This window comes from Microtus oregoni, unplaced genomic scaffold (assembly GCF_018167655.1).
Source record: "Microtus oregoni isolate MIOR12 unplaced genomic scaffold, Mior012 000021F_ref0000039, whole genome shotgun sequence".
NCBI lineage: Eukaryota > Metazoa > Chordata > Mammalia > Rodentia > Cricetidae > Microtus > Microtus oregoni.
Window position 1 is genome coordinate 14,566,746 of NW_024543080.1, and position 15,819 is coordinate 14,582,564.

Consider the following 15,819-nt stretch of genomic DNA (forward strand, 5'->3'; position numbering starts at 1 on the left):
TGTAAATGACCCAATGTGCATCTGTGAATATTCCTGCTTTCAAATTAGTAACTGTTCTTATTTTGATACTTTCTTGCTCTTCCCTCAAGAGTAATGGAAACATAACACTGAGAAAAATATTTTACTTTAGGAATTAAATTATGAAAAAGATGGTTTAAACTAACCATTTAAGAAACCCCCAATTTTTATAAATTGAGTGGAAACCATATTTAGGGAATTAACTATAGCCACTGTTTATTTGTTTTCTGTTCTGATCTTTTGATACATGCTTTCTGCTTCTTTTTAATATTTAAGAACATTTAAGAATAGCAATGTAAATGTTGACATTTAATACACAGTCAATTTTATTATTCTCACCCTGAGCTGCACAGTATGTCAACGTGTGTGTATTTAGTTTTACTAATATTTGAAACTCACAAGAGATTCGGTTTTACTGAGGTGGTTCTCATGAAGGGAGGGCTGGAAAATACTGAGCAGACTGTTCTATTGACCCTTATCATAAAGGCAGAGCAGAGAGGTAAATTCATTGTCCTCTAAAAATGAATAAATAAGATGCAAAACTGGATCATTAATGTTCTGCCCTTCACAGGGTCAAGTATTCATCTTGACATTTCCTCCTTGCACATTATTTCTGTTTATTCTCAAGATTCAATTAATAGCATTTATTGTTATGTTTTAATCTTTGGCAGTTTATCTGTACATCAGTCACAACTGTAAGGCATACTTACTCTTTTATGGTGTAATAGAGAAAACATATACATTTTACTTAAAATTTAAAATCAAAAAAGATTTCAGTTTAGAGCAGAATATTTAATTGTTACTATGAATCTATTTCTTCGTTTGTTTCTGTATATAATAGAATATTAAGGATTTATTTACATAAGTTACAGTGAATTTATGAAAATTAACATTGTGCTCTCAAGAATGCAAAAATACATTATCTTTAAGAAGTGCAATATGAAAGACAAGGAATGTATATTTTAATACAACTTACATTTTTCTCCAACATTTGAAAGTAGGTTAATTTGGGGGATCCAACTTAATTGGCAGAATTGAGGCTACATCTAAATGTCATGTATCTATTTTCAATTCCTATCAGCAAGAACGTAAAGATGAAAATAAGGGATTTAATTAATCATTTCTGTTCCAAAATTAAGGAGAATTCATACACGAATCTTAAATTTAAAGTGTTATCTCAAAGACCACTTTCAGTGTGTGGGTTGGATACTTGTTACTCAGGTTTTTCATTAATACCATGCTCTGTTTTGGTTTTCATAAACTTAAGGAATCTCCACCAATATGGACACAACATTTTATTTAATTTTTGTCTAGGAATTTAAAAACAATTGATCTCTTTGAAACATTTTATAAAGTGCTTGTGTCTGGGAATAAAGTCTAGATGAAATCTCTCAGAGTTAAGTGTACAGCTGGTAATATTTACTGTACTAGACTTTTTACTCATAAAAATCTTTTTCATAGTAAACATCATAGCTTTATAATACTGTAATAAAAGAAATGAAAATAATAATAAAGATTGAAATGTTTATTTTTAAAAGTTCGAATTATTTCTAAACATTCTTTGATTTTTTTCACTTTTTTCTCTATGTATCTGTGTACTTATTCCTCACTTTGCAGATAAATAAAAATCCCACAAGTTTTTCTGGTTACACATCAGATGATTCTCTTATGATTAAACTAGTTTGCTTACTTTTATTAGTTGTATTTGGTATATCTTAAATAAATATCAAAAGGAATGCCTTTTAGCCAAGCCTTTTTTCATAATGTGTAATTACTATATGCACAGGTATATTTTATATAAATATATTATATATCTTTGCATAATATATTTGTATATTATACAGGCAATTATACATGCATTCTCCTCACCTAAGTATATACTGAGATCTTTCTAGGGTCCCATAGTGGATTTAAAAAATCAGAAAGTGAACAAATCTTTAATATAAAATGGTAAAATATTTGCATGTAACTTAAACATTCTTCAGTAAACTTAAAACAATTTCTAGCTTAATAACAGTTTCTTTCAAGTGTAAATGTTATATAAATCATTATGCTGTCTTGTTTAGGGAAAGTGTTTCTACATGCTCAGGGCAGACACACTGTTTTTCAAACATTTTCCATCTGCTGTTGGTTTGAGCCACAGGATACAGAGCCTGCAGCTGGTGGCCAACTTTGTGCATACATAAACACACACATATGTGTTGTGTGTGTATATATAATGCATATGCATAAGTGTATATACATTTATTTGTATATAGTCTCCAATTTTCCTATGTCATTTTTAACAAATTAGTACAGTGTCAGAGTGAGGATTTTTACCTCTGATACTATTGAAGTGATATATCATGTATTTATTTCCAACCACGTTAACAATTGACCTTTAGATAATATTGAACAATATTATTTTTCTGTACTGTATTTCCAAGTATATAAAAGTAACTACTTTTGAGGGAGGAAAAATTGGTAACTTACAGAAGACAAAAAAAAAAATCAAAGCATCTTGGTACTAGTTCTAGTAGTCTCAGGGCACATGCTTACAGTTTAGAATTATGAACTAGACCATGTCAGAACACGCATTTTAAAAAGATTGCCACCTTAATTTTATGCACTTTTAAAAGGAGAAACACTTGAAAGAAGAATATACTGCATTTTGTCTTCAGTTTTTTGAGTCAAATGAACATTTGATAATAAAAATTAAGAAGCTATACTCAAAGGAAAGTTGTGGTTAGAAATATACATCTCAGTTTTTCTACCTCCACCTAGGAACTGGAAGCCACCATCTGGGAGATACTTTTATAAAATTGTTTCTCATAGTTTAGAAAACCAATTACTGTTAGGGGAGTCAAACCCCAGAATTTCACTGACTTACATTACTTAGATACAAAAATATTCAGCTAACAATTAGTTCACAGTGAAGAATTCAATTGTGTACCATTTTTTTTTTGGTGCCTTTAAGGATTTCTGAGTCAAATAATCTTAGGAAGCAGCATGATATCCAGGCAGCATAGTCTCTGAAATCTTATAGTAAAAAAAAAAAAATCTGTTTAGTTTCACATCTTTCAGATATTTTTAAACAAAAAAACCATTGTTTACAATCAGCTAAATCTGAGTGAAGATACAAATGGTGCTTTATTGCACTGAAAAATAACAGTAAAATTATTCAGTAAAGACAGAATACTGGAAAACTGCATATGTGAATGCTAAGAAATATGCTACATAATCTGATGATGTCATAAGCCTGTCGTACGCATCAGAATGGCACTTTGATCTAATTTAAAATCATATTGTTATTATCTAAGCCAATATTGGGGGCAGGAAGCTAATGGAATCAATAGAATCCATAGACACAAATGTTCTACTTAGAATTAACTTAGAGTTAATTTAATCTTCTGGATGATTTTTTGCCTTTAAGTTCATATAGCACATAAAAATTACATTTCAATATTTAGGGTTGGGAAACCCTATTCCTAAAAATGTTTTCAAAGGCATAGAATTGGTATACGTCAGAAACAAAGTCAAGGCAGGCTTGTCTAAGGAATGCTTCAATTGATAGATAGATGGAAGGAAAGTTTGCTGGTCATTTGCTCTCACTTGTGTCCACTCAGTGTAGATTGTTTGCAACAGCCGTCCATGTGTGTGCTTTACTGCCCAGTGAAATAAGTTCGGCAAAATCCTCGAGACCCATTATCCGATATTTCATTAAGTACCTTACCTCTCTGATTAAAATGAAAGGGCGGTGGGTTCTTTACACATGATCATTTATATGATGTAATATAATAATTTAAAGACAATCAAAATCCCTGATGTCATGAAATGACAAACATGTAATATCAATTATGCAATCCAAAGTATTTACTAATCCATAGTGTTCCCTTATTTCAAAGAACAACCTGCAACAACACAGAGCTTGGAAAATCTCCTTTGACCCAGAGTTCCACGGCAGGCTCTCATGATTCTGTTTGGATGAGGGAAATTAAGAAGACATGGAAGATATAAGGCTAAATTTTATTATATATTTTTGATGGCAAGCTTCAAGGTCAAAAAGTAAATGAATCACACTTATCTTCTGGTAGGTTACAAATGTCTGACAGACACTTTAGGTAGTAACAGTTCCAAGGACAATGGCAGGGGGTTTTGATCCTACTTAATGTGCTGGCTTTGTGGGAGCCTAGCCAGTTTGGATGTTCACCTTCCTAGATATGGACGGAGAGGACCTAGGACTTAACACAGGGCAGGGAACCCGGACTGCTCTGTGGACTGGAGAGGGAGGGGAAGAGGAGTGGGGGGAGGGGGAGAAGGGTGGGAGGAGGGGAAGGGAAATGGGAGGCTGGGAGGAGGTGGAAACTTGTTTTTTGTTTATGTTTTTTTTTCTTCTTTTCGCAATAAAAAAAAAAAGAAAAGAAAGAAAAGCAAGTCCTCCTACTTTATGTCCAGTATGGGAGGGAAGGTTGGCAGGGTTGAAGTATCAGAGGCACAGGAAATACATGATTAATTATAATCCTATAGCTTGAAACAATCCCTCAAAACCAAAGCTCTGCAAGTCGCCACATGACAACAGGAACTACATCACTGATTGTTTACTGACATTTTATTGACTTTTGAAGCTCGTGATTTTACAAGTGATTATACAAAGCATTAAAAAAAGATAAAAAGATTGTACAGGGGGGAAGTGGGGATCCAATAGCTTGATATTTTATTGTGCATGGTCAGAAGAATGTCATGTGATTATCGAAGAATTCTCTGACACCAAAGTCGCAATAGCTGTATGTTTGCTTCTAAAAGTGATCTTTCATATTTGTGAGAAATAGCTTGGTTAGTCGTTAGTCTTGGAATTAAACTATTTTTAAGAGGCATATCATGAATTAAATTTAAATCTTGTGAAGAAATACAATATGTAAAACTTTCCCAATTATCTGTCTCACGTAAAATTTGTTCAAAGATGTCAAGGGAAAACAACCTGGTTCTATTGTTTTTGACTTTATAGTTTATAGTGGTATATTATTTGTGTTTTAATAAGTAAAGTTTGCCTGACGGTCAACGCAAAGCAACGACACTAGTCAACCATACAAGCCAGGTAGTGATGGCACACACCTTTAATCCCAGCAGCCATACTAGTTAGCCGTAGAGGCCTGGCAGTGGTGGTGCATTCTTCTAATCCCAGGGCAAGAAAGAACTTTAAAGGAGGGAAACAAGAACTTGCTCTTTTTCGGTTGGAGATTTCAAAGAAGAAAGGGCTCTTGACTGTTTTTGCTTTTCTGATCTTCAGGTTGAACCCCAGTATCTGTCTCTGGCTTTGTATTATTTGTGCTACAATAGTTTACAGGACATATTAGATGTTAGAACATTAACATCCATGTTAGAATACATAGACAAAGGAGACATGTTTACAAAGCACATACAAACACACACACACACACACACACACACACACACCCTGCTATCGATAGTTCTTCAAGACACAACATCTTTTATTATTCAGGATGATAAAGGAAATCTTTATGCTCCACTGGGGTGTGAAAAGCAAAATTTAGTGATTTTCCTTGACTTTTGTGATTCAAAATGTCAGTGAAATCATCAGCCACTGGGAGAGTTGAAATTTGAGGCTTTGAAAACAGTACTATAAAATGATGTTCTAATTGTAGCATAAGAGACCATGATATCCTAGCGGCTGTGTTCTAATTCTGAAAAAAACCACTATTCCCAAGTCCTGTTGGTACATTAATTTTGTGAGACATCTCTTGAAGTCAATCAATTATGTTGTCAGGATCATTTTGCCTGTTTCAACCATCAGGGGAAAAAACCCCAACTTTACAAAGTAACTTCATGTCTATTTTTTTACAGCTATTTTCTGCTTAATGCGGCATGAACTTTTGCAGTGTATGGCCAGTAAAACATATCTAAATCCTTTGAGTGTAAATATTCTGATTCTGGGTTAAGTAAATTCTGGGCAACCTCCTCTTTTGAGCAAATGTTATAGCATTCCAATGTAGAACTATTTGGTCTAAAGAACAATGTCTAACTCAGATCTCCAGAAGCCGAGTGAATTTCTTCCTTTAAGATCTTCCCTTCAACATTCTAGGATGAAGGAAGCACTGGGAATCCCTTCAGATGCTTTGCATTGCCAGGGATTTTAATAGGCCAACCCATGTGCAACTCTGCAGATTGAGTGAACTGACTGCAGTAATTGAAGATAGGACTTGAGGGTAATACTGTCAGCATGATGGTAATTTGCAAAGTCAACAATATTAATATATAGAACACGTTATTTTTGTACAAAGAATATTGGCTGGCTATTTTGTAGACACTTCTAATATCAATTCAATGTACACTAGAGAGCCGTAACAAAGCTTTAAAGACCACAAAGCCACTAGTAGCATTAAGTGTGTTGGTGTACAGTAGTAGCAGAGTAGAGAGGGAAGGTGAATTGAAGCAAATACTTATATCTTAGAAACATTATGACATATTGAAATGTCTTTACAACAAGATCTAACCCTATGAGAAATACCTACAAAGCACTAAAGTGTGTTGTATTTTCTGTGGTATTAAAATGATAAAAATATGGGCTAGTATAACTTTTTTTCTTAACACATCAGTAGCATCAGGTTCAAAAGTTTTTTTTTTTTTTTTTTAGCATTTTAAGTGATTTTCATTCCTTCCCCCCAGAAGCCTTTTCTCTGTAGATCTAACGTGGGTCTTGGGTAGTTGGACAAAATATGCCAATCTGGTTCTGATTCCTTCCATTCATACTTTGGTTTTAAAAAGACTAGCTTAATGAAAGAAGTTGGTGTCCTTGAACTCTTTCTTGCCATCTTCACATTAAACCAGTTTCCTGCTTACCAGCAGAGTAGAGAGGGACAGGAAAGGTACTAAATGAGAAAAAGTACAGTTGACATACTGTTAAGATAGGTAAAGAACAAAAAAAGTATTTAGAATCGACATTTTAATAATAATTTTAAAATGCTAGAGTTGAACATGCTTTTTTGTTCTTGAGAAAAGTCTAGGTAATTACTTAAAATGAGACTATACAAAACTATAGTAACTACCTTGCTAATTGGGAATAAAACAAACCAAGTTAATAACTGTAAAAAAGTTACTTTCTCTGAAAACTTATAAAAAATTATATTGTGTAAGCATATGTACAGGTGAAAGACAAAAGGCTGATTTCCTTTTTAAAGCAAATATGATATCATCAGGGTAAGTGGTTGTCGTGGACATGTCCCCTGTGGCTTAACCAGGACACAGGTCACTATGAAACTATTGACACTTTTGGATTACAAATGAAAGTATGGATGTCATTAAGATGGTTTAAGATTTTCTGATTACAATACTAAGTTTACTCTTTTGATCCCATTTTATGAACTCCAAGAAAATTCTTTCATAGAATTCATTTATACAAAAATGTTTCCAGAACCTGTTTTTCCATGCGCTTTTATCCCTTCCGTGTCTTCAACTTCCTAAAATTTGATGTGAGGACATCTAAATTTTAATTAGAAATGCACAGTAATTGTTTATGTGACAAGTTATGAGATACTAAAACTGAAATTAAATCTTTATATTCTGGACTATAAGATACTGGGACGCTTGTTCTTAGTATTTTATAGCAATTATTTATGTTAGAGTAAAACACTAATGTCAATGTGGTTTTGGCATTTGTTTTAAAGACAACACATTTGTTTACAACCAGATTAGCGTTTCGGGTTGTTTACTTTTGACTCCTTAAGTTTAAATTGATGTCTGTTTATAGTTAAAATGGTTTTGTTTATTTATCTATTTTATTGGTGGTGTTTTTAAAAAACCCCAAAATATTGCAAGGAAAATTATTTTATTCAAATACTAATGAACAACTTCAAAATTTGAATATTTTCATTAATATGAAGAGGGCAAAATTCAGTACAGAGTTGATCTATATTTGAGCTATTTTTTTCCTCTTTCCAAAAATCTGGAGCCAGTCACAGATGAAAGTTTTTAATGTTACCTTTAAAGTCAGGGTATCTATCACATTCAGTTAATACTGAAGATTAAAAATCTAATTTTGAAATATTGTTTTACTGCGTCAATTCTTAAAATTATGCTGGTGGTCTTAAAACAGTACATATCATAAAATATGTGTGAATCTAGAGACACAATGGTCTTTTTCTTTACAGGAAATTATGGATAATTTGATTACCTGCTTTTGTTTAATAAAATTCCCTGGCTTTTTATCTCAATATAATTAACTGTTCTTATGCCAATTCTTTTGATACATTAAAACTATTCTAGCATAAGATTTGGACATTTATTTCCCATGTGTTCAAATTTACTATATTATACAAAGAGGAATGTCCACAAAATTTAAGTGAATTCCAACCAATTTTCTTCTCTGAATCTCTACCTATAAATGTCATCAATTAGCAATATAGGCTATGCAACAAGCCAGCAATACAAGAATCAATTAAACCTGAGGTCCATTAGCTACTGCCCTGACAAAGTATCATGTTACTTAAGACTGCAACAAGGAGAAAACTTCAAGTGTAAAATATTACAAAAATATTATTTACTAGGAAGCAATAATTGGTTTATTTCATTTACATGACTTTCTCTTTCAATTGGCTAAGTATTGTTCTGTGTATGTACACTGAGTCTATTTGATAGAAATCTGCTTCATGGAAGACAGGCAAAAAAGCATATCACAAATGCCATGGGGTGCTGAAAACCTAGAACAGAAGGTTTCAGAATGAGGAAACAATTAATAGTGTTAACAGGTCAGTGGCATTACGTGAAATGGTGGGTGGGAGAATGAGAGGCAGCTTCAGGACTTTAGCTCGAATAAACAAGACTAAATGACTATACAAATTTCTACTGAAATGTTGAAAAGTCAAATTCTTTACCCACTTTTTCTTTTGTTTAATTAGAATCAAATAGGGAATAGAAACTCCCTTCATCTGAAAACATGGGGATTTTTGTTATTCTGAAGCACAGCAGTCAATATGTATGAGAGGTCTACAATGACCCTTTCATTTTGATGCAAGAGCAAAGTTAACCAATAATATGCAAAGGCCTTCTGCACTGGTTTATGTATCCAAGTGATCTTCTGTGAAGCTGTTCCTGTAGAAATGGGGAGGCTACCTGTCTCAAATTCTGTGTAATGAAACAAAAAGTTTCATATAGGAAGGTAGCAATATCCGAGTACCGAGCAAGCTGAACTGAAGTCGTTTTCCCATTGTTTCGTGAAACCAGGTTTTCTCTGATACTGTTTTCACTTAGAGTTTTCAAATCAAGCACTTGAAGTTCACAGAAGAAAATGAATATTTCCAAGGCTGCCTTAGATAGGCCCACAAAGGGATTTGTTAGATTACCAAATACATATATGGCACATATATACTTATGTATATATAAAAAACATTACATGAATTAAAGAACTTTTGGGTGCTATCATTACCATTATAGCCTCAGAGGAACGTAATTGCTTCTAATGCTACTGTTTCTCCTTCTAACGAAAGTGTCCATGGACTTAAAGAAAATATTCACGTCAGCTGACTAAGATGGAATGATCCAGGGATTCTGAAGTGGCTCTCAGAATAACGCCTGCTCTGATCCAACACAGCTTTCTTCTGTCACAGGATTTAAAGTTTGTATGGGTAACTGGCTAATTCCACTCTCAACACTTCCCATCTTGATCTATTGTTTCTAGATGGCCAGTGTGTAGACTTGAATAAAGTAAGCCGCAGGATGTACTACAGAAAATATAATTGGGCAAGTTCATTTGAGTTTTATTCTAAGTGGGGCTCCTTGCTCAGAAACTGCAGGTAGTAGAAGTGCAAGATTTAGAAGTTCTTTTGAAGGAATGAGTTGTGTCCTTATTTTTTTCCCATAAGCTGAAAAAAAGAAAAAAAAATACTGTAAAAGCTGTCAGACAGATGAGGCATGCAGGTACAGAGGGCTATGAGACAGAAGAGTACAAATGGGAATCAGAGGAATGGAGGAGGAGAATCAACACAATGAAGTATCTTTGAGATTGGCATGAAGAAACCTAATACTGTATGTTCATTTTTAAAGGTCTGATCCTCTTCCTCTTCAATAAATAAGATCTGTGCTATTTCTATTGCATCTCTTAGCCAATTGAGTAAATTTACATTTGCAAATTCCTCCATCAAAATGGAGCTTACAAAAAGGTGTATGGGGGGGGGGGGGAGACTCTGTCAAATGTGATATTTAAACCATGGAACGAAATGTGTCTCTGGACACAAGCCTAGTGACACTTTACAAGTAAGCACACAGTGGTCTTTGTTAACTGCTTGAGTGTGTGTTACTCTTCAGCTCATCCCATTTCCTTGGTTGACTTTGTCTGCAAAACCCGCACCATGCTGTGTTTGTATATTGAACTTAGATTGATTCCTTTGGTGTGGCTCACTTGGATCACAAAGGATAAGGGAAGCTTATATTCTGATAAAGGAAGAAAGGAAAGGCAAGAAAAATGAAGAGAATACTTGATAATATAGTACATACGTCAAAACAATCTCTTCTAAATCTCAATCAGTTGTTTATTGGTTGGCAAACAAGTTTCACTTTTACAACAAATATTAGTAATGAGGTCATCCAACTTGAGACCATACAAAATGGATCATAAATTTAAAAAAAAATTATATGTGCTGCTAATTTACCATTTGTATTCCTACATTACTTAAAATCCTGTCAAATAAATAAATTTTCCTGTTAACAGAAGACTTTAAAAAAAAATCATTTCAAAATAATTTGACCTTTCCACTCTCACTAGGAGGGAGGGAAATTCCTCTAACAATTGGTAGTGCAGGCACCCTCAGGGGGTCACACTGCGCATTCAGCACTGGAAGGCCTATGGAATACAGCTTTTCACATGCAGAAGCCCCTCTAGCTCTACAGACACCTCTTAGCTTCTAGAATCATAGCTACTGCCTTGGTGATGAACTGCTTGCCAAATATGCTTTGCATTACAACAGATGTGCCCGGGAAACATAAAAATTTGTCCTGCTCTAATTTGCAAAAAAACAAAAAACGGTTCTGGAAATATTCGGGCTGGATAAAGATATATAGTGAGGGAAGGACATCTAATTTTATTTATTTTATTTTATTTTTTGTAAAAAATAATTTGTTTGCATTACTAGAAAATGATTCTTATAAAGTGATAGCTTCATTTCTTTATTATTATTATTTTTTGCCAGGTGAATTTTTAAAGAAAAAAAGAGGTGGGGGGAGGGGACAAAGGAAAAAAAAAGAAGAGGAAAACAAGAAAGGAAGGAAACTTGGCTCTTTTACTGGTAGACAAACTTGCAAGACTAGCACAAAAGAAAATTTCTTCTTTGCCACTACATTAACAGGACTCAAATTCTGGAGAAACAGAAAGCAGACTATATGTGCAATGCTAGTATCTGTACATTATATAGAAATTGTTCAATTTGTTTCTGCCATTAGTTTTATCATCAGTTAATACAGCAAATCATAAAATATGCACTTAGCATATAATTCTAGAATTCCCCTCCGTCAGATTATTCATTGTGTTGTTTTGTTTTTGTTTCCCACAGCTGTTCCTGCTGTGGTGTACTCAGGTTGTGAGTGACCATGAACCGCTAGGTAATACAGTTCTTCTCTGCTTCTACGGCCGGCTAGCACTCCAATCTAGATGCAGCATTGTTACTAATTTCAAACCATTGTCCTGGCCTTTTTTTAAAAAAACAAAACAAAACAAAACAACAGGTCCTTGTGATTCTAGTAACAGAACATCAGAGATGTTAAAACAAACACAACATAGTTCAACAAGGCCACAATGAGCGCCATTTTCTTCATATCTCGTTCATTAACATAATGAAGTCTCCATCTGAGGGGAAAGGATGGGGAAGAACGGGGCACAGGAGGGTCTCAGCAGTGAGCTCTCTCCCCTGGGCCGACTAAAAATTCAAGTTAAAAAAAAAATGTCAGAGAGTCTCTCTTTCGAGAACAGCATCAGGTGTCGGAGTACACAGGATGACCACTGCTTAGGTCAACTCAGAATGGTCCACTGGGTGTTCGCAGTCCTGCTGGCTGCCATCTCCGTGTCATCTTCTATAGACTAGTGACCAAGTGCGCGGGTCCTTTGGAAGTTCCCTCCGGAGAGGCCCCATCTTTGTTGGGGGGAACTATGAATCCATCGCTGCTGCCGCGCCCCAGCTGGTAGTAGGCGTGCAGCGGGTGCACGTGGTTTCTGGAGCCCAGGTTTGGCATGCTTTTGTAGTAAACATCTTCGGCGTCACCACCCTTGGCCGCTGCGGCTTCGGTCTGGGTGCTGGTGGTCACGCTGTCTGCAGCGGGCACGCCGGCCAGGGCCGGCATGCTGGTGTACAGAGAGTCCCTGTGCGGTGACTGCAGATCTTCTGTGTGCTCGTCAGTTAGCAGAGGGAAGAAGCTCTCGCTGTGGTCCTGGGGGAGCCGTCTCCTGCTGTAATGGTGTGGCTGGTGGTTCTCAGTGGAGTAAACCCTCGGGGGCAGCAAGGGAGCATCAGATTCCTCATGAATGAGTTCCAGGCCCAGACTCTCCTCATGGTTAAAGGACGCTGCATCGTCCAGGACGATGGCGTCATCTTCACTCCCAGTGCCTAAGTTGTTTACCAGTTTGTTCATCATATTCCGGTTCTGTTCACTGGAGCGCTCGTGGTTGTTCAGGTACGAAGGGATATAGTTGGAAGTGAGTTCCTTTAGGATCTTTTTCTCTAGGGCGGTCTCGTTGTGGTTATAGCCACGGTCTATAATTTGCACACAGTTGCTCAGGTATTCACCGCCAGCAATGCTGTAACTGTTGCCATGGTTACCATTCAGTGGTAGAGTATCCATGACACTTGTATCCCTGGCATTGTTCAGAAGCCCCTCTGAAAAAGATTACAAGACACTATGACATTTATATCCAATGAGCCATTGAACACACACACACACACACACACACACACACACAAACACAAAAGCAGAAACGTTCATGGAATCTAAAATATGTATAAATTGCTAGCATCTTAAATATAAAACGGAAAGAAACAAAAAGCATATTAAATCTGTACATGTCAGCATGTATGTATATAAAATTCAAAAAACTAACAGAAATGTTTTAAGTTGAAAAGAACTACTTGAAATAAATTTTAAAGAAAACTATGTTATTAATTTCCAATTTCAAACAAATGGAATTTGATAGATGGAGTGCATTTAGCTGTAACTGGCAAATTAAAATAAGTTTTTTTAGATAGTCATTTGTTGCTTTCAATTTATACACATCAAAGTCAGTTAAATCATCATCTCTAACTTTACATATCTCTGAAATAGCTATAACATAATTTGTGTGTGGCACTTTGAATATGTAATTCAAAAGTAAGAAAAGCAGCTTTTGGTAATTTGACATATAATTTAGGAAGATTAAAATAATTGTTGCATACAAAAACCACAAAAGGATTAGATTAAATTTGCAAGTCATGAAATAATGCCCAGTCAAATAAGTGGCACACCGAAATAATTTATATATACTTTCAAAAGTGTTTGGATTTTTCTACTGTAATCACTTTAGTTATTACTATATATTAACCCATAAGTTATTATTCAGGGTCACTGAAAATACTACAGAAGAATGTGTAAAAACACAGGGTTTTATTCCTAAAAGCAGGACATCATTATTAAAAATTACCATCTTATAGTGACTGATGACTTGGGATGTATTAAAATTTACTTAGAAAGAAGATAAACATTTTATTCTGGCAAGAAACAGCTGCAGGGAAATAAATTTAACCACAAACTTCTTCAAGGTTTTTGCATTCCCTTGAATAAGCAGAAGTTCAAGAATCTATAATAGTTTCATAAATCACTTTGAGCACATCCACAAAGGAAAAAAAAAAAAACACCTACACATTTAGCTAGTGCTGATAAATAAGGAAGGGTATTTTCAAAAAATTTACTTGAAAAATTCTCTTAAACCTCACAATACACTTCTAAATTTTGAAAATATAGCACCCATTCTATATCTGTGATGCACTTGTATGTTTATGAAAACCCAGTTTGATGACCGTTGAAACAACATGTCACATAGATGGCCAATTTTATATGGACTTTTCACATGCTTTACATTCAAGTAAAACAGATCTCAAAACTAGCAACTCGTGAAATCCATTAATAAGCAGTCACCACAGACATAGGTTGAAGCGATTTATTTTCATGTCATAAAATATCTGGTACACAAATTCACAATGTTAAGAAAAAAAAGTAAATGCTTTCTTAAAGTGCTGCATATGACAGGTGATTGCTGTGGGAGAGGCTGAGACGATATGCATAATGGTTATGAGTAACGGTGCCGATGCATTGAAACACGCTATTTATTTTTTATTTTTGTAGTCAATGCATTTGGTATTGGACTTAAAACAGCCATCGAAAATTAGGTGGGCATGTTGCAATGGGACACATTTTTAATGATGGAATGCACTAATTAAAATTAAAAGTTTATGGGCTACTTTGCAAAAAAAATGCTTAATTTAAAAACAATTTAACTCACACAAACACTACATGAGACTTAACAATTACGTTGATTATGTGACAGAATAAAAGAATAAGACAACAAAGCGTCTAATCTCTATTAGCAGATGTTTATAGAAGTTGATTTATAGGCTCTTTCATTTTGAAAATTGTGAGATGAACTGTTTTTAATAACTACATCATCTATATGTGATGCAATAAAAGTGAACTGAAAAAAATTACATTTGATATGCAATGTTTAGCTTTACTCCCATACTTGTCTCTCTGTAGGGCTCTAAACGACAGCATGAAGAAAAGGAAAGAAAAAACAACGAGTAAGCTCACAGCGACAATAGGAGAAACGTGAGTCAAAAGCAAATTGATGATATGCAGAAAAAAGAGTCACAGGATATCATTTCCACTGCCCCCAAATTCATGAGTCTGTGTTACATGGTTTTTCATAATTCAAATACTAAAATGTTAGTCAAAATATAAGGGTCCTCCACCTTAATACACACCAGTACAATGACGCTTTAGTGTTTCTGTAGCTTGCAAATTTCATATCCATTTATATTACACTTAAAATTGTCACATGAACCAAAGAATAAAAAGAGGGTGAGCTTGACTATTTCTTTCTTTCTCTTTCTTTCTTTCTTTCTTTCTTCTTTCATTGTTTCACTTTTTGGGGTTTTTTTTTGTTTTGTTTTTTTTTGTTTTGTTTTTGTTTTTTCAAGACAGGGTTTCTCTGTGTAGTCCTGGCTGTCCTGAAACTCATTCTGTGGATCAGACCAGCCTTAAATTCAGAGATTCCTCCTGCCTCTGCCTCCCAAGTACTGGGATTAAAGGTGTACATCTTGCTAAATTATGATTATTTCAATCACTGCTTTGTGACATGATATGTATGTGATATTAGAAAATATCCGCTAAAGGAACATCATATACTTTTAGAAAACATTAGTGGAATTAAAAATAAAACACAGAAAGAAAACCTGAGTTGAAGTTTTCATAACTGTTTTCTTTGGTTACTTGTGTTTCTTCTCTTTGCCTGTACAAGGGCTACTTTCTCCATTGTACCTGGAGAGATGCTGAGTTGTTTAAAATAAAAGGATCAAGGCTGCTATTTTTGAAGTTCGCATTAAGAGGATGTTTAACTACAGGGAAAATATTAAATCCACTTAGTATTTTGCCTCCCAATATGTGGAAGAAAAACTTTCATCCTCAATAAGTTTCCTTTGGATTGTAGTATCATCATACCTGACAAAATATTTTATGAGTAGATGATCTAAAAGACAATCCCAAAAAATTTACTCTATGGAAAACCTATCTGTAATT

General features: G+C 34.6%; 1 protein-coding gene across 27 annotated transcripts in view; it reads right to left on the bottom strand.

Moving 5' to 3' along the window:
* The window catches only part of Adgrl3 (adhesion G protein-coupled receptor L3), a 752,737-nt gene that overhangs the window by 16,111 nt on the left and 720,807 nt on the right, over positions 1–15,819 (bottom strand). For 10 of the 27 annotated variants that reach the window (XM_041671374.1, XM_041671372.1, XM_041671371.1 and 7 more), the window contains 2 exons: positions 14,765–14,782; positions 10,521–12,872 (listed from right to left, as the gene is read on the bottom strand). The exons of 1 other annotated variant lie outside the window; for it this stretch is intronic. In XM_041671374.1, coding sequence (XP_041527308.1) covers positions 12,073–12,872; positions 14,765–14,782 — 818 coding nt within the window. In that variant the 3' untranslated portion in view covers positions 10,521–12,072. Of the gene's footprint in view, positions 1–10,520; positions 12,873–14,730; positions 14,783–15,819 lie in introns of those variants that run through there. 16 more of the 27 variants (XM_041671389.1, XM_041671387.1, XM_041671388.1 and 13 more) reach the window with 2 other exon arrangements.